Source organism: Chaetodon auriga, chromosome 14 (genome assembly GCF_051107435.1).
Source record: "Chaetodon auriga isolate fChaAug3 chromosome 14, fChaAug3.hap1, whole genome shotgun sequence".
In the NCBI taxonomy this organism is placed as follows: domain Eukaryota; kingdom Metazoa; phylum Chordata; class Actinopteri; order Chaetodontiformes; family Chaetodontidae; genus Chaetodon; species Chaetodon auriga.
Genome location: NC_135087.1, coordinates 8,951,678 through 8,969,406, shown reverse-complemented (window position 1 = coordinate 8,969,406; position 17,729 = coordinate 8,951,678). Strand labels below are relative to the sequence as shown.

The window sequence follows — 17,729 nt, the reverse complement described above, 5'->3', positions numbered from 1 at the left end:
AGCCAATACAAGTACTTGCACAATGTTTTACAAGCCATCCAACAGCAGCTTTCACCCCTTTAGACAGTGAAGAGTGGCAAACTGAAACTCCAGAGTGGCATCTTATGGGTTAAAGACAGCTGCCAACATCTGTAGCTGTGGTTAGCTTTTAATTGTGAGGCCCAGCAAGTGAGCGAGCAGCATGGTGGAGAGGGGGCTGGCAGGCCACATATTTCAGCCGAGTGTTCACAGAGCAGCTTTCCGGCCGGCCATGTGGACTCAATGATGGCGTCCAGGGGTGTGCTGTGCTCCTATGAAATATTAAATCTGCTCAGCCCCCAAGTGTGGACAGACCACCTGCAAGCAAGCGTGGCGTGCGGCGAGCGGCGGAGATCAGATGTCCCTCAGCAACACACATGCACAAACACACGCATGTATGCTTGAAAATGGGTTCGCCAATGTCCTCACACAGGATAAACCTGTAGGCCTGCACATGCTTACACTAATGGACATAAACACATACAAAAAAAAACAACAAAAAAAACCCCACTGAGAACATGGAAACACTCAAACTGATGTGGGAAAAGACATCTCCACAAGCAATGTGTTTTCTGCATATAATGAAGAGCATTTCTGCAGATTGGTGAGAGTGAGAATAATAATCATTTGAGTTTTTATGCATGATGCTTCTCTGGTTTCTATTTAGAGCCACGAAAAAGTTAAAATCACCTATGTATGCAGCTCTGCGAAACAAAGCCTGCTTCTTATTCTCTCCCTTAAGGCAATCAGCAAAAGCTGAACAATGATGAAGAACAAGAACAAGAAAACAAAAAGATAAAACAAGAAAAAAAAAACTTGGACCTTTCAGAATCCAAAAAGAAACTCAAGCCTGCTTCAAAAACGCAGCCAAGAGGACAACGGGTGCTTGTCGACGGCCGTCCCCTTCAGGGCCTCGTTCATTTACACGTCGTGCAGTCGGTCCTCAGCCTCCCCTCTGCTCCCCTGAGGCATCTCTGCCTGCCCAGATGTGCAGCTGTTTATGTGGAGCAGCGATAAAAGCAGCTGGCCTGCCCTGCATAACCCCCAATGAACAGAGGGGGTCGCCATTCTCCAAATGTATCCCACTTTTGATGAGGGAATAAGCCGATAGTACTCACAACAGGTTCAGGACAGGTTTATTTTCTTAATCCTTCACTGTTAAACCCTTTAAAGCAGCCAAAGTAAAATTACCCTGCCTGCAGTCATGATTATAATGTGGTGATTTTTTTAAAGTGGTGTTTTGGGGGAATTTTGTTCACTCTATCAATGATCACTTTTTAATAATCCATTTCCTGTCCACCTCAGGTTTGTGTATCTGTGCATCTGATGATAAATTGACCAAGCAAAATGTAAAAATATCATACACTCAGCATATTATTATATGGCTTTTTATAGACTAAGCAACACACAGTTTTTTAGATTTGATTAGACAAAAAATCAGAACAATACAAAGATTATCATCATGTTTAAGTAGAAAGATTAAATGTTACAATCTGAAAAATATGTGTGACTTTTAACAGAAAAGCATTAAAACTTTTTAAAGCACACTCCAGTTTGGTTGCCGACATATGTCCTCACTCATCCCACAACTACAGATTTAATTGTTATTGAGAATACTGTATTTTTGCATTTTTGTTGAAATTAGTTTAGTAAATGTAAATGTGACCTTCATGACAGCAATTCGTGTATGGCCTTATGCCTCCTGCAGTACCTCCTTGCCATTCCATAGACAATACTGCCACCCTGTGGTCATTTTGTGTCAATGACTCTTTTAAAATAATAATTGTTATTTGTCCATTTCTTGCGAGGGATGCCAAACTCTGATACAGTTACACAGGAGGGATCCAAATGAGGCAGTGCAAGGTTGCAGTAAAACACGCTTTAACATTAAAAAGGTTTATCTGTATTTTGCTTTGTCATAATGAGTTTTCATATCCATATGTTGTAGCAGAAGTTCATGCTGAGTGGGCAAATTTGACCAAAACAACAGCTGTTCATTGCATCATTATGTCACCGTGTGATGATGTCATTCGCTGAGTCACATCCGAGGTTGTTGCTAACAAGCTGCAGCACACAAACACATGAAATTCACATAAATATATCAGTGAAGGAACCGAAAATCACCAATTATACAGAATATGCTGCACTGACATCGCTGTTCATTTCAGTTCCATTTCATCCATGATTCTGAACTCTGAACGTCACCAACAAGGAAGCATCTGAAGTGCAAGGAAGGACTTTGATATTTCACATCATATGAAATCAGCAGAAGCAGTAGGAGAAGCCTATACTTAGCATTTTACTTGGTTCAGAAATTCACACATTTTAGTTTTCACGTGTAAGTCAAATTTCAAGTACTTTCTATTCTGCTCTCTTCAGCTGGGTTCAGTTTAACATCCTGTTGCTAGTAGCATCTACCGCTGACACAGTTCCATAGCAGTTCCACTGTAACTGACATTGCTACATCCACCATTTTGTCACATCTGTGAGCCAGCAAATATTTACAGGCATCTTGTATTTACCCCTCATATGCCCTCTCTGTAGGTTTATCTGCATGAACTCTTTGTATTACAGCTCTTTTGTGATTGTTCATTTATTTTTCTGTAACCAGTTTACAGCTAACCATGCCAGTTGCTAGCTGTCTAAGGCTAATGTGTTGCTAATGCAACATTCCACGTAGCTAGCTAACTGATTAGCTTGTGTCAGGCAAACTGTATTTCACTCCTCTTACTTTTCCTTATGTAGACTTATAGAATGTATAATAATTTCATTATTTTGTTGTTCTTTCCATGGAGACTTAATGTAGATCTTTCACCAATGACTCGTTTGAAATATTCTAGATGTCTTGTGCGGTCTTATTCGGTGACTTTGTTTAATGACAGTAGTTGACATTTGGTTTGAAGGGGTTAAAGAAAACACTTTGCGCATCATTTTAATATCAGATTCACAAAATGTTTATTTCTGCCGGGCATGTTTGCCATCTGCTGACACCCTAGAGATTTTATTAAAGGGCATTTGGAAACTGCCAGATTCTCTGACGCCGTGAGCTGCATTATAATGTAGTGTTTATGTCACCACAAAGACAATGAGGCAAAATTTAAAGATTTACTCTCAATAAGAAGTACCCTCTTTCAAAATTTTAGCAATGTTTGCTTATTATTATGAATGAGACAACCCATCACCTCATCCTTGGATGGTCACAAGGTGGCAGTAGAGGCCTGCTAGCATTTGACCATCTCCCCTTAACCTGGAGAGTGTCCTGTGCACCTGCTTTATCCGAGCCAAATGTACAGTACACTGCGTGCAGGGGAAAAAAGACAACTGTGCATTTTATAAGGTGTGAAGGTCAACTTTGTCCAAGACCTGAACATAAACAAGGTCAGGTCCTGGAAAATCAGGCTTATTAAACTTTGAGGGCTTCGCAATACACAAAACAGTCTGGCTGGACGGTCTGTAGAGGACATTTGTACTCATTTGTGCATGCATTGTTTTATATGGTATATTAAACAGCAGAATCCCTGCAGGAGGACCATTCATGGCTCCTGAAAGATGCAGACATTGACTTGCCCTTGGAATATATTTGTGAATGAGTCCAAGCAGATGAGCTCTGTCCCCTCCCCTCTCCCTCTCCTCATTTGGATAAATGTCACGGATTACCTAACGGACGAATCGGTGTGTTTTTTGTCATTCAAGAGAAGGTAAGACTACCATTTTGTTGCCTTGGAGACTCCAAATCAATAGCATCATGCAGTATCTTCTGGTCCATTCCCAATGAGAGGGTTCAGTGGCTGCTGTCGTCATCAGGCCTGGGGAAGAGGAGGAGGGGAAGGGGTCGAGTCACCTGAGCTCTGATTGGCTCCTGCTGTTAATGAGCAGCCATTGAGGTTTTTCTGGCTCGTGCAGGGAGGGGGGCGTGTCCATGTGTCCCGAAGCACACGCCTCTTGTATAAAGGCTCAACACAACCGCGCTGATGAGCAGACGCACCAATTTACCGCGCTGCGTTCACGTCCCCAGGCTGACAGACACTTCGCACAGTCACTTTCGGTTTGCGTGATCGTGCCGAGCCGGAGCAAAAACAGTTTAAAGAGAGAAAAGTCGGCGGCCGCAGTGACGTTCACTCATCAGCAGATCTGACAGCAGGTGTGAATTCATGTCTGTATTTTCCCCGCAGATATACTGGTGAGTACACGCATCTTTTCCACTTTTACCTGTTCACGTGTGTCAGCAGTAGTGTTTTATTTATTAATTTTAGCTGCTTGCAAGAAAATTGTGTGTCAAACAGTGGATTTGTTGGCGTTGCACCTGGCAGGTAAGAACACTGAAGTACTCTGTTGTGGTTTGTTTTGCTTGGTGATTTCCCTCGGAATCAGCCACCTTTGTTGCTACACCCACTCTTGTTTCCTTTTGAGATTTTCTGTGGGGTGTTGCCCCTGAAATTAGAAATGTCATGGCACACAGATTGGAAAAAAATATATATGTGTGCATTTTTTATTTAAAGTACATGATTGTCAGCCTCCAGCTTGAGTAACATTGCTGCATGTGCCGGTTGAGAAAGGTCATCGTGGTCACACAGTGTCTGCATTTCCAGCCATGCTGTTTAGGGGTAAAATGCACTTTAATCCCCCTTTCAAGACCTTCTTTTTGGACCAGGAAGCACACAGGTTTACTTTGCTGTGTCCTTAAACATTTGAATAGAATGTGTCTGCTTTCAGCCTTTGGCTTTTGGTGCTGCAGGTGCAGTGCAACTGGAGAAGGATGGATGCACTCTCGTCCTATCTATTACAGCTATCTATTATCGGTGTCTTTTTCTTTTTTCCACATATTCTTCTAGGAGTCAGTACCTTAACTCCTCCAGTTACTTAACACAGGAACAGTGAGAGCTTCTTTGTCTGTCTGAGCCTCTCTGCTCTCTTATCTGTCGAATGTTTTCCTGTCTGTAGAGAGGATATGCAAGTGGCTTTGAAACATTGTTTTGCGAGAACTGTTCAAACCTCAGCAGGCTTCTGGCTCTGTCTCTACCAGGAAGTTCAGAATCGACCTCTTTACTGTAACCACACTTTGCTTTCTTGCTTGTGCTTACTTCTCAGTTGACCTATGCTTCTCTGTTCTGGAATGTTACGTTTTTATTTCATTATTTGATTTGGATCTGCATACTGAACCTTTTTTTAATCTTTTCAGTCCTACACACATCACTAAGATTACATTTAAGGCGCTGGAGTGGAAACTGATCCATGATGTGTTTTCAGTGGCAGACTCAACCCACAGGAATCTGGATAGAACCCATTCATTCCAGCACACTCCTGGGGGGTCTTACTCAGTTCCCTCAACACCCACATACCTGCAGAGCTGTGTGACTCGGCTGGTGGAGAGCTCAGCGCTGGGAGGGAGCGTCAGCAGCTTTGCCCTGTCGCCACACAGGCTGAGATTTATGAGAGTAGTAGTAAGAACTGTGGGATAGCAGAGCGGAAACAATGTTGATAATGCAAGATGCAAATTCCCCTCTTGTGCAGTGAGTTCGTTGCGAAGGCCACTTGGGGCTCCTGTTCGTGGCACTGCAGTACAAACAGGCATGGAGCTAGCTTGGCCTTGGCCTTGTATAGTCTTGAGACAGGTGGGTGAACCTGGTGTCATGCTTATGTAAGACTATCAGGGAACAAGGAGGCTGCTAAACACAGCATGCCTGCACCTCCAGTGGTTGGAATCCAGAGTTAAAAATCAGAAAATGTCACATCGTGATCTGCCCTCGTGGGGTTGTAGCAAGTGGTAGGGTGACTTCAAAAAAGGGCACTGGAAAGGACATCCCAGATTAACTTGGTCATCTTTTGTTGGACTGTAGATCTGTAAAAATCTTGAATGAGTCAACTCTAGTAGGACTGCAACAAATGATTGTTTTCATTATGGATTAGCTATTCTCAATTACTCATTCATAGTCTAAGATGATGTGTTCAAATTGCTTGACTTGTCTGATCAACATTTCAAAACCCAATTATATTTCATTTGCTGTCATTCTCAGAAAACTAAATATTAATTTGGAGAAGCTTCAACTTTCAGGGCATGTTTTTCTTTGAAAAAGAAATTCTCTGCTGATTATTTGATTTTAAAAATTGTGCTGAGAAATTGTGTGCGTCTTGTACCTGCTGTCCATCTGTGCCCTGACTGGATGTGGCATTTGGAAGCTGGCAGGAGCAGGTATGCATTATCTTGACTGGGTCAGGAGGTAAAGAGCCATCTGCCACACCAGCTTCACATATTAATCACACTCAGACAGGAGTCAGGACTTCCAAATGTGTGCGTCTGAGCTCCAGTTAACTAGCTGTGGTACATGCTGATCTCATGTCATGCATGCACAGGTTGGTTACTTATGGGATCACTTAACGCCTCCTCTTTGGAATCAAGTATTCCACTCTGTGAGAGACACACACTGTTCAGCCCTGCTTGACACACTTGAAGCAGCAATAGATGTAACTGTATGTTTGTTTCCTCCCAGGTTGACTTGTTACTTGCACACCCCCACTTCCTCCTCATTGTGCCCCTTTATGTTTTATTAGGCCGATGTTCTGTTATTCTTAGCCGAGCAGGATGTTTATACGATCCCCGAACAGAAATATGACTGGCAAGGCCTGAGTGTTTATCTTTCTTTCCCTTCCCTCCCTCTCTTCCCCTCGCCTCCTCTGCTCAGGTCTTCACTGTCACTGTTCATCCCTCCATCCCCTCCTCCGCTGCTTTTTGCATGCCTGCCTCGCCCTCTCTGCACCCCACTCAAGGATGAAACAAGTTCAAGAGCAGCCCCAGCTGACATTACTTTTTTTCCATGTTAAACCTCACGTATCATTCAAGCCTCCTCCTTTTTATTTTGGGATATCCGGGCATTGTTTCAGCCAAGTATGCCTTGTCCTCTCGCCGATGCAGTAAAGGTTGCTTTATAGTAATTCAGCCATAAGCTTTTCGATTTTCTCACCTTGAGAGCCACCCTACACTCTGCTGTTATGTCAGTGTTTCCCCATGAAGGAGACAAGGGTCATGTGTGAATGGAAAAAATGATACATGGCATTGCTTCAGGGGTTAATGATCTCCTGACTCGTGTCACGCCATTCTCTCCTCCTCAGGATGAATTTGTGTCATGCTATACTCTATTTAAGTCTAAATGAAGACTGCAATGTATGTGTGGTGTGTGTATGTATGTGTGTGTGTGTGTGTTTCTGAACAGAAATGTGCAGCTCAAAACTCTGACAGCATGATTGATAGTGCTTTAAAAGGCTGTAGATACAATGTGGAAGCCTAGAAATCCTACATCAGAAATCACTGAATGAGCAGTAATCTCCGCAGATTAGGAGGTACTTATTTCGTTCTTGTTATTGGATTTAATGTTAGACTATGTAACCTTTGCTGAATAATAACTTCTGGCCACTAGAATATAATGTTAAATGCTAAAATGGAGTGCAGCACAAGCAGAGTAGAGTCTTAAAGCCAGCAAACTGTCAATTGCACAGTAATATCTATATAAAGTTCGCTAACATTAGCTGCCATAAATACTACTGGTCATACCAGACCAAGTAAGGCTGCAGCAGCTTCAAACTAAGCACGAGTGCATTTTATTGCTTATGAATTCGAACTTTCATGTCTGAGAATAAGAGTGTGTGTGTCTCTTTCAAAGGTTACATCGTGTCACTTTAAGACAAAGTTAAAGCCATATTCATGCAGGTTTTATTTGCCCATTGCAGTTTCTCATGAAATATCATCAATAAACATGTTTTTTGATGTAAGATCATTCATGTGACAGTGAACATGGAGAGGCACAGATATGTGTTATGACAACTATTGTCAGTATAAGTTTGGGATGAGTCATAAATGGAGACAAAAAGACGCTGCTGTGCTTTACTTAGAAATTCCAGAGAATGTGCTTGATGTTGTAATTGCAGCTGAAGCAAAACTGTTGTAGGTTTTGACACCGTTTGTTTTTAAAGGGGACTTCTGTTTGTGTAACTTATCAAACACTGAAATGATTCACTATTTTCAGTTTTTCAAATGGTGTCTAATACACTTTAAAGCTGCAGTGAAGGCTGAAATTAATTCAATGGAGCTTGTTTACATAATCACTCCTTATTTTAAAGCCATGTTTTAATCACAGAATGTTTTTTTTCTGCTGTATGAAAAAATGTATTTAAGATTCAAAGTAGGCCAAGCGAGGCCCATCTCTTCCAGAAAAAAAAAACCTCCATTGACTCAGATAATGTGAGTGAGCTACTTGTCGTGTTCTATTTTCTTTGTTCTACATAGCCAGTGACCACACAAACCACAAGCCTGTGGCCACTGACCACAAGGCACCAGGCTTTAAATAGAGAGCGTGAGAAGGACACTCAGCATCTTGTCTCAAGACGGCGTCTATGTCAGTCCTGGGACCTGCTTCAAGCCATTTGTTTAAAGCTTCACTAGGACAAAGCCGGGTAGTGAACGCACTGAACATTGATAAACAAACTACTGCTACTTTAATCTAAAATGGAAAGTTTGGCCAAGCTTGGATGGAACTGAGTGCATCAAGTTTCACCCCAGTCAAATACCACAGCACGCCCCCAGCAGACTCTCATAATGACTCTGTTCTCTTGTTGCTCGTGCAAGAGCACATCATCCTGTATTTAGACACGGCCACCTAATGCAAGCCACAGCATGAGCCGTGCAGCTTTGCAGTGCATTAGCAGAGCGCAGAATGGATGCTTGGTGTGTTGTGGTCAAGATGTGCAGAGTATAAACAGAACTGTTGAACATGTGCAGGTAAAACGACCATGACTCTCAGACTTTGACTGTGTGTATACATATGGATGGCTTGATAGATTAGCCGTTTGTTGGTTTTCTCTTTTTGTTACTGACGGTTCCTACTTGCCATGACTTTCAGCATCTGTTTGTCCTCCTGTGGTATATTTAGCGCAAAACAAATGGGAACCACATTTAAATGAATTGTAAAAGTTTGATAATTCAATTGCACTGCACAGTATCTAATCACATAAAACTTCTTTTCAACCCTGCAGCCCAGTGTTTGTGCCCAGCCGAGATATGACTGAGGTGATGATCAACAGCACCCCCATGGAGGACATGAGGCTCAGCCCCAGCAAGGACAGACTCTCCTTCCAGGTAGAGCACACACACACACACACACACACACACACACACACATACACACATGCGTGACAGTGAAACACTACGTCCGTCCCAGTCCCCTACCCGTGTATTGTTATGTGGCATGGGCATTTTATATTGGTCTTCATCCATTCATTATCATGAATTATCATTAGCATGAGGGGGAGGGGGGCAGCCACTGCATGTTATTCAGGAACAGCAGCTGGATTTGTTAGGAGATGGTGGAAATGTCAGTGTAATGTATATGAATGTAAAAGAGAGGAATTTAAGATTAGCCAAGCTGAATTGTTTTTGCATTGAAGAGCACTGCAGCAAAATTCTCCGTGCACCATTTTTCACTCTCTCATATTTTGGACATTTGAGGTTATGGTTGGTCACAACACACAAAGAAAATGTCTGTCTGGGAAATTGTCTGTAATTTACTGCAGCCTGTCACAAAAATAAACCCTGCAGATTCAGAGAGATGAGAGAGGCAGCCATCAGGTGGGCTTGACAAGGTGTTGCCAGCGGCTTTGTTTTACTGTCAGCTCAACAGGGCCATCTTGGAAACAAAACTACTTAGTGGCACAGCTGCTTGCTTATTTTAGCGTCACGTTCGTACCTAGGATGAAAAAAGAATCACTGACACCATTTTACTGTGATTGAATTGATTAGGACCATTTATGATTTTGGACTGGAAGTCTTAACAGTGCATTTTGAACTGGTGGGTCAGAGCTGCCACTGGTGTCATAAGGCCATGGGTACCAAGAAAATTCTTCAGCAAGTTCCACCTGTTGAGGCTTTTACAGCTCACAGGGCCTAAAGCTGATTTCCTGTTCTAAAATGTATTCATTCATACATTCATAAACCCAATGCAACAGCCTGCTAATGCCATGCTGTAGGTAGACATTGACTCAGAGAGGATGTAGACTGACCCAGAGGAAAAGGCTGGCTTCCTCCCCCACCGTTCACACCCCAGCTGTGAGTCTGTCTGAGAGGATGAGAGGAGCGGATGAGGAGGGGGGGAGGGCAACAGGAGAAAAGGAGGGTGCCACTTCTGCACTCTTTCCATCCCCGCTCCGTATTTCCTCACCTCGGCCCTTTGCCCAAGGTCCCAGCCACTCCTTTAGAGAAGCACTGTATGAAGCGGCGATGTTGCCACCAGTCACTTCCTCCTTCATGGGCGCCAGGGGCTTTGACACAAATTGTGACCATTAAATTCCAGCTGCACCTATAAAAGTTATTGAATGTGACCTACTAGTGGAGAAGGATGAGCAAAAAGTTCCTGATTTACTGAATTATCATCTCAAAAGGCAATGTCATGATTCAGGCGCCGAGTGTGGGGCCCCTCCCAACCCCACCACTACCCCAGAAGATCCCAAAATAGCCAACATTTCGCCTGGCTGATGTGTCGTTGCTTCCTGCCACTGGAAGTGAAACAAGTTATGACATGTGTTAGCTAGGGGTCCAAAGGCAAGGTCATCTGCTGCCTAACTCCCCTTGGTGCTGACGCACAGCGAGGATTGGCGATGCAGGCCAGGAATCGCAGATACACGCAGGCATTAGAACTGAACACACACATGCTCACACGTAAACACGCATATAATCACACCTCTCGGTTCTATACGCAGCTGTTTTTAGAGAATGTGGAAGCCTCCAACAGGCGCATGCACACTTTCATAACCTGGCAAATTCTCACATTCACAGGGCATATTTATAGCTTTTTGTTCCTTTTCCTCCCTTCTCATTTGTCTCCTATGGAATTCACAGAGACTTGGACACAGCTGGATCCCCTCTATCTCTTCCCCTCTCCTCTCATCTCAGTCTCTCTCCTGCCTCATCTAATGCTTTCTTTCCACTCGGCTCTTTGCCCAGACAGCGACATTGCCCCCCCCCCCTCCTCCTCCTTCCCCCTCCAATGTCTTGGAGTGAAATATGCAGGTCTAAAAATATTCATCCACTTTATCCAAACAACAGCAAAAAAAAAAAAAAAAAAACTGCTGTTCTTGGACCAGGAGTGGCAGGCTTTTTCCCCTGGGCCATTTCTCCAGTTCCTGAGAACAGTGAAAGTCTGAGGTTGATGTTCAATCTTGCCAGGACAGGGAATGCGTGTAATCTCTCTTGTCAGAATGTCTCTCATGCCCTTCAGTTTGGTTCCAAACATTTGAGTGTGGCACGCTGCGTTTATAAGCAGACGTATCAGTCAGGATTTGCAGATAACTCGGCCGATTTCATGTCCTTCCCTAAACCTTTCTTCCAACTCCATCTCAACAGGAATATAAAGCATTCAGCACTAAAAGCTCACTGTTACAGCGATGGATGTTCTATTTATGCACAAATCACGTCCCAGTAAGCCGTCACCTTTTTGTGTTTTCAACTTGCTGCTGGTTTGAAATGCCATGATTATGCTCTTGTATAATTTTCTGAGTAGTGGCTGACGTGGTACTGGATGAGTTTGTAAGCAGCTACGAGCTGCTTGGCACAATGCCTTCGGAAGCATTTAGATTAAACATGATGCAGCATTTGCCGTGAGTCTCACTAGACATGCCTCATTTGCCCATACCCATAGCTGCTGATGTAACTCTCCCCTTGTGCAATTTGTTTTTGGGTGAGCACCTTTGTGGAAGGCTGGCCTGACTGTTAGAGGAGTGCGGGTTGGGCAAGAGGAGGTATGCCATTGGGATTTTAAGCAAGCGCTTCCCGTCACAGATGTTTAGTCTTCACATCACTTCCTTCACAGTTGTTTAACCTTGTAATTGTGCCTGCAACAATTCTGCAAGGCTCAAGACTGAGTTCTGGTCTCCCGGAGCATACCACAGACTTAGCACTGATCAGAAATGTGCTCTGCAGTTCAGAGAATGACTTGTATGAGGTTAATGAAAGATAAATAACCAGTACTTTACCCCTTTCTTCCCTCCTCAGATATTCCCCGACCCCTCAGACTTTGACCGTTGCTGTAAGCTCAAGGATCGTCTGCCATCCATCGTGGTTGAGCCGACAGAGGGAGAAGTCGAGAGCGGGGAGCTCCGCTGGCCTCCGGAGGAGTTTCTGGTCAGTGAAGAGGAGGAGGAGGAAGAGGAGGAGGAAGAGGAGGAAGAGGAGCAGAATAATGGCAGTATCCCAAACGGACAGCCGATACAGAATTCTCAGCACTAGAGGCCGTGTCGCAGCAGCATACGCTCTTGTGCCCCCTTTCTTTCTGAAAGACTCTTCCTTTCCCACACTGGTCCCGCTGCACCTTCAGCACTCCACCCGACTCCACCGGCAGACGCACACTCAGCCTCTCCTGATGCCATCTCGTTGCCCTTGACACCAAAGCGTCACTCCCGCAAGAGAAGCAATACACACAGGCGACACTTTCTCACGATGATTCATCCCCCTGAACTTCAAACCGGCCAGAACGGACTTGAAAAGAACACACACCTCTAACACTCTGCTATTACGCCTGCCACCGTGTGTGTCTCGGCCCTGAGCGGACATCCTGTTGGGCAGCGGCATCTTAGCTCTCCATGGACAGCTCTTAAACTGCAGGGGGCTACAACTGTCCTTTACTCCAAAATGGCTGGCGTCATGACCCCAGAGACTTCATACTGGCATACAGAACTATTGTGGTTCCCGTGGGGATTATCGTCTACAGTACACTGTCCATACCTGTGTTTAGCTTCTGGATTGATATGTTAATTATTGTGATTGCCACTGCTGTCCATAGATTTGTCTGTTTCTGGGAAGTGAATGTTTTGTGATTTGTCCCTTTTTTGAGAAGTGGGTGTTTGTGTAATATGTCACTGGGATTCCCCTCCTTCCGGCAAAAATTCTCTAAAATAATTTTTGTGGCACATTTTTGTGGCATTCACGGTGAAAGAGGCAACCTTGGAGTCATTTTAGAGAAGTGAGCACAAAGTGAAAGAAAATAAACCAGCATGCCCTGCTTATGCTTACGTGATAAATTCGTTGTACAAAAGCTTGTTTGTTATGCAGTGCAGGCACATTCATGCTATGATCCTCTCATCACATCGGCCTCCTGTAAGCCTTATTACAAACAGTACTTGGATGACAGAGCAAAATAGTGCAACGTAGAGGACTGAATGTGACGCAAGCAGGTTATTGGTTAGAAGGGCAAAGCTGAGTAAGGACTGACAGTTGTAATTTTTTTGAGAAAGCAGTTGATAAAGCAATGTACAGACCCAATGAAGGATGTGTAAATACTTGTTCCCAATGAGCCAACCCCTGAGGCCTTGTTAAAGCCTGATCCTGTTGGTTAACGTTTCAGAAAGACAAAGACTGAGAATCGCTCTGAGCTGTACACACCTGAACTGAACTGGTCTTCCTGGTCTTTTTTCTTTTAAAAACAGTCGTACTTTGGACACCTTGAAGTTCAGGTCACGGTGAAGTCGCGCTGTAGCAGAGAGTTCACAAATAAATTAGACAATATCTGACACTGTATTCTCCACAAGACAGATTAGACCCGATGTCTGCCAAAAGTTGTTTATGGGAAATCTTATTTGTTCTCTGGTAGAAACATCTGTCATTTTATTTGTTTGTATTGCAATTTCAGAGAGCCGGAGTTGTTTTTGTTCACTCTTTAAATTCACCACGTATTGTTTGTGCAACAAGTCTTGTCAGTCAATTTGTGGAAAAGATTTCACTTTTGTGTCCATGATTTGAATTAATGCTGTTGTACAAGCATGACTGAGTTATGTGTCTCCTCTTTTTTGTAATTCCTCATTTGAGTGGCATTAGGGCTGTGTACAGAACATCTCTCTTTCTCCTGTCTGTCACCTACAGGTCCCACATTGTTTTTGTAAAGCTCAGGGAGATTAGCCGCCATCTTTCTCTTGGTTTTTTTTTTTTTTTTGTATTTAGACCACTTTCTCTGTGACATTTACAGAGGCTGTAAATAAACATTTGAATTTGCTATCCAACTGTGTGACTCTGCTGTGAGAATAATTAACTATAAAGCATTGCTGCCATTTTTATGGTACAAGATGAAGTAAATTAGTCTTTTACAGGGGTAATCCTCCAACACGTTTAAAGTACTGTTTCCAAGAGACTTGTGTTTACTTTTGTTTTCCTTTATGTGAAACCCCCCTTTCTTTTCCCCACTCACTTCACCTGCAGTGGTTAGAGGAAAGCAGTACTACTTCCTGCTCGGCATCTCTCTCATACAGAATCTCTCTCTCTACGAATATAGATGCATGTATCAAATGCGTACGTGTAGAAGCGAGAACAGGCCACATGCTACTTCCTGTCTCCAACTTGCACACAAACGCACACAACCTGACTCTTAGTTAGAACAACATCTAACTCCAGAGCTCAGAACAGCTTTCATTTCTAAGTCCTTAAAAACTGCATGTTTAAAATACCAAGATGATGCCATCCAGCATAATTGAGAACACTGGTTTGACCCACCAACCTTTTGCAGGGTTTTTACAATAGCAGAAATCTTGAGGATAGTACAGGGTATAAAAGCCTGTGGAAGCAACTCACGCTCTACCCATAAACACTCACCACAATGATACAAGACTAATAAAATGTGGTTGAGTGGAAAAGTTCTAATGGGGAACTGGGGGATTTACAGGAATAAACAGAAAGCTTTCTGATCACTGTTACAGTGGAAACTTCTCAGGTGATTCGCTGCTGTAGAATGTATTAGTGACCCATCAGGTCAAGTTTGATTGCCTTGTACCGGGAATAGTCCATCAGAGTTGCTGTGGTAGGGCCTTTGCAGGCCAAGGGCCTGATAGATTGGCCAAGGTGGTACTCTCAGGGCCTTATGGTCACTTCCTAGAAGGGGAACAATGAACTGACATTCTATCCTGCTTCCTTCTTCCTGGAAAAACTGGAACATAAAGAGTTATTAATACCCCCAGCTGATAATGGTGGTCAGTAGCAGAGTGTGTCTGGCCCAGGGAGCCAGCAGCTAGGTCTGAATAGGCTACAAAAGGAACGTCTTTCATCCCTTTCTTAACGACTGCTCCTTGATCTCAGTGGAAAATGTCATGAGATCATGGAAAGAAGAAATCATAAGAAGTTAGCAAAGGACAATCACAGTCCTTAGAGAGACGGGCTGAACTTGCATCCAGCTACGCAATCATGTGACGTCAGCCCGAAACCTCTGAACCTTTCGTTGTCCTTCAAATTACTGAGGAAAGGAATAGTGAGAAAGCAATATACTTCAGTTTTAATAAAGAAAGGTCCTGTGTTTCTGGGTCTTGAGAGGAAGCCCCTGAAGCATCTTTCCATAGCATTTTGACATTTTGAGCTTATCTTCAGCCCTTCTACAGCTGCCTCTGAGCCGCTTAACTCACTGAGGAACCTTTGAAATTAAAGACTTTTTTTAATGCAACTGGTAATCAAAATGTGCGGTGCCACCTTGTTACCCTTGACACCAAACCCACACCCATGAGAAGCAATACACACAGGCAACACACTGGAATCATTTTAGAGAAGTGAACACAAAGTGAAAGAAAGTGAGCCATGCTTATGCTTGTGTGAAAAATGAATTGTGCAAAGGCTTGTTTGTTATGCAGTGCAAGCAGAGTCATGCTATGATCCTCTCATCACATCGGCCTCCTGTAAGCCTTATTACAAACAGTACTTATGTGACAAAGCAGAATACTACATTAAGAAACTGAATGTGACGCAAGCAGGTTCTTGCTCAGAAGGGCAAAGCTGAGTAAGGACTGAAAATTGTATTTCTACTGTCTACTGTTCTTTTCTTTTGACAAGCATGGCTTTGCATCTTCAAACCCGAATAAACCACTAAAAACTGAGGCTGGGAGCTGAAAGAAATGTTAACAGGGCTTCACCATTCATATAAACAGTTTGAGTTTCTCAATCAGCTTCTTGCTATGAATGACGGGCTCCTGCATGAGCACATTTCCTGCCAAGGTCAGAAAACATGGGAGATTTCTGTGTTTTTTTCCTGTGTTTTTCTCACTAGTTTGAAATGGGCGGGGCTCAGTCTGGAAGAGTTAATGTCACATACTTCCATGTACCAATCAGTATTTACGAACCTTTGAATCAGAATGACAGTTATGGGGTTATTTGCATATGTTGTCAAGCTGCTGTCCATTAAATCTGGTCAAACAACAATAGCTCAGAAATGTGTCTTTTTGTTCTTGCTGAGAGTTAGGTGAGAATACTGATACCATGCTCATTTTTGTGCGGTGAATATGTACCTGTAGCCAGTAGCCACTTAGCTTAGCTTAGCACAAGAAATGGGGAAACAGCTAGCCTGGTTCTGTTCAGTAGTAATAAAACCTGCTTCCCAGCACATCTTAAACTCACTGATTAACACACTTGTTTGTTGAATCCATTCACAAACTGCTAAGCTATGCTAAGCTAAGTCAAGCAGTTAGTGGCTTCAGTTTACATATTTACAGACATAAGAGTGGTATCAATCCTCTCATCTAACTCTGCAAGAATAAGCATATTCCCTGACATGTCCAACTATTCTGTTGCACTCTTAATAAATAACCTCTGACTCTTCTTGTTGCTTATTTCATGATTTGAAATCAAGTTTCCAGGGGCTTTAATTTTACATTGCCCTTTGATCATGCGCTGGTGTTTTGGCGAACTTCACTGCAGATTTGAACTGCTTTATCTCTTGTGTGAAAGAAATCTTTTCCCCAGCCACTCAGCAGGTGGTCAGGGATGACAGCATTCATTTTGCAAATGGTAAGATGAGTACTCAGTGAGAGCCACTGAGCACTCAGTGACATAGGGGAATGGAGTGTGTCTCACACACCATTGTTGGCAGTATCTTTAAATGCATGTGTGAGAGCGTGTGCCTGGCCATGTATTAAAACTGTTGTCAGAGCCCTCTGAGTGAAGTCACTGATAGCTCTTCTAGCTCATTCTTGGAATTCTTTCCAATGGAAACAATCCCATCGCTGATCCCAGTGTGTCAGCAGAGTCTGACCTACCAACCCCCGAATTCTCCCCGTCTCCCAACTATAGTCTACATTAACGCTGTTTCACTGTCACTCTTCTACACATAAACTCACACCAACCCCTTCCTGTATCCATCATGTAACCCCTCCCTCTCCAAACTGGTATGTCACGGGGAGAAAAATAATGCTTATCCGATGAACTCTTTTTCCACCCCTTTTTACTGCTCCAGTGAGGTTGTTTGCTTGTTCCTTCTATTTTTCGCTCTCCCAGACTTTTATCCCATTCTGTTGTTTCAGCAAGTTTCCCATACTTACATGACAGTCGAAATGTACTCTGCATTCCCACAGTGCAGGTTATGTAACATAAGTTAACATTTCATTATAAACAGTGCCCCTGTTCTTATAACCTTGCTATTTTAGTGCTGCAACCTTACTGTATAAGCCACCAAGGTTTATTCTGTGTGTGCATGTCATAGCTGTGTCTGTGTGTTTGTGCAGAGCTTGCAAACGGGCACATGTGCTTGGAGGTTTTATGTATAACCGTGTCTGTTATTATGAGCGCCATTTGCGTAAGGGAAAGATTCTTTTCCCATGGTTCCTCAAGTGTGAGAAGAAAGTAGAGCTCTCAGGACATGAAGCAAAAACTCTGATGGTTATTTATAACCTGTCTGGAGACGGCCCACCAAGCGTAGACACATATCTGG

The 17,729-nt window shown here is 43.3% G+C and overlaps 1 protein-coding gene across 1 annotated transcript; it reads left to right on the top strand.

Moving 5' to 3' along the window:
- Positions 1-3,991: 3,991 nt before the first annotated feature.
- lbh (LBH regulator of WNT signaling pathway) lies at positions 3,992-14,052 on the top strand. Its single transcript, XM_076749413.1, has 3 exons — positions 3,992-4,198; positions 9,043-9,145; positions 12,053-14,052. Exons 1-3 carry the CDS (start codon positions 4,170-4,172, stop codon positions 12,284-12,286), a joined length of 366 nt encoding a protein of 121 aa, XP_076605528.1. The 5' UTR covers positions 3,992-4,169; the 3' UTR covers positions 12,287-14,052.
- Positions 14,053-17,729: the final 3,677 nt, after the last annotated feature.

What these genes read in the sequence shown, in the direction of transcription:
- lbh (XM_076749413.1), top strand. Translation starts at nt 4,170, where the DNA reads ATGTCTGTATTTTCCCCGCAGATATACTG. An exon ending in TTTTCCCCGCAGATATACTG is followed by an intron (nt 4,199 to 9,042) that starts GTGAGTACACGC and finishes TCAACCCTGCAG; the next exon opens with CCCAGTGTTTGTGCCCAGCC. An exon ending in AGGACAGACTCTCCTTCCAG is followed by an intron (nt 9,146 to 12,052) that starts GTAGAGCACACA and finishes TTCCCTCCTCAG; the next exon opens with ATATTCCCCGACCCCTCAGA.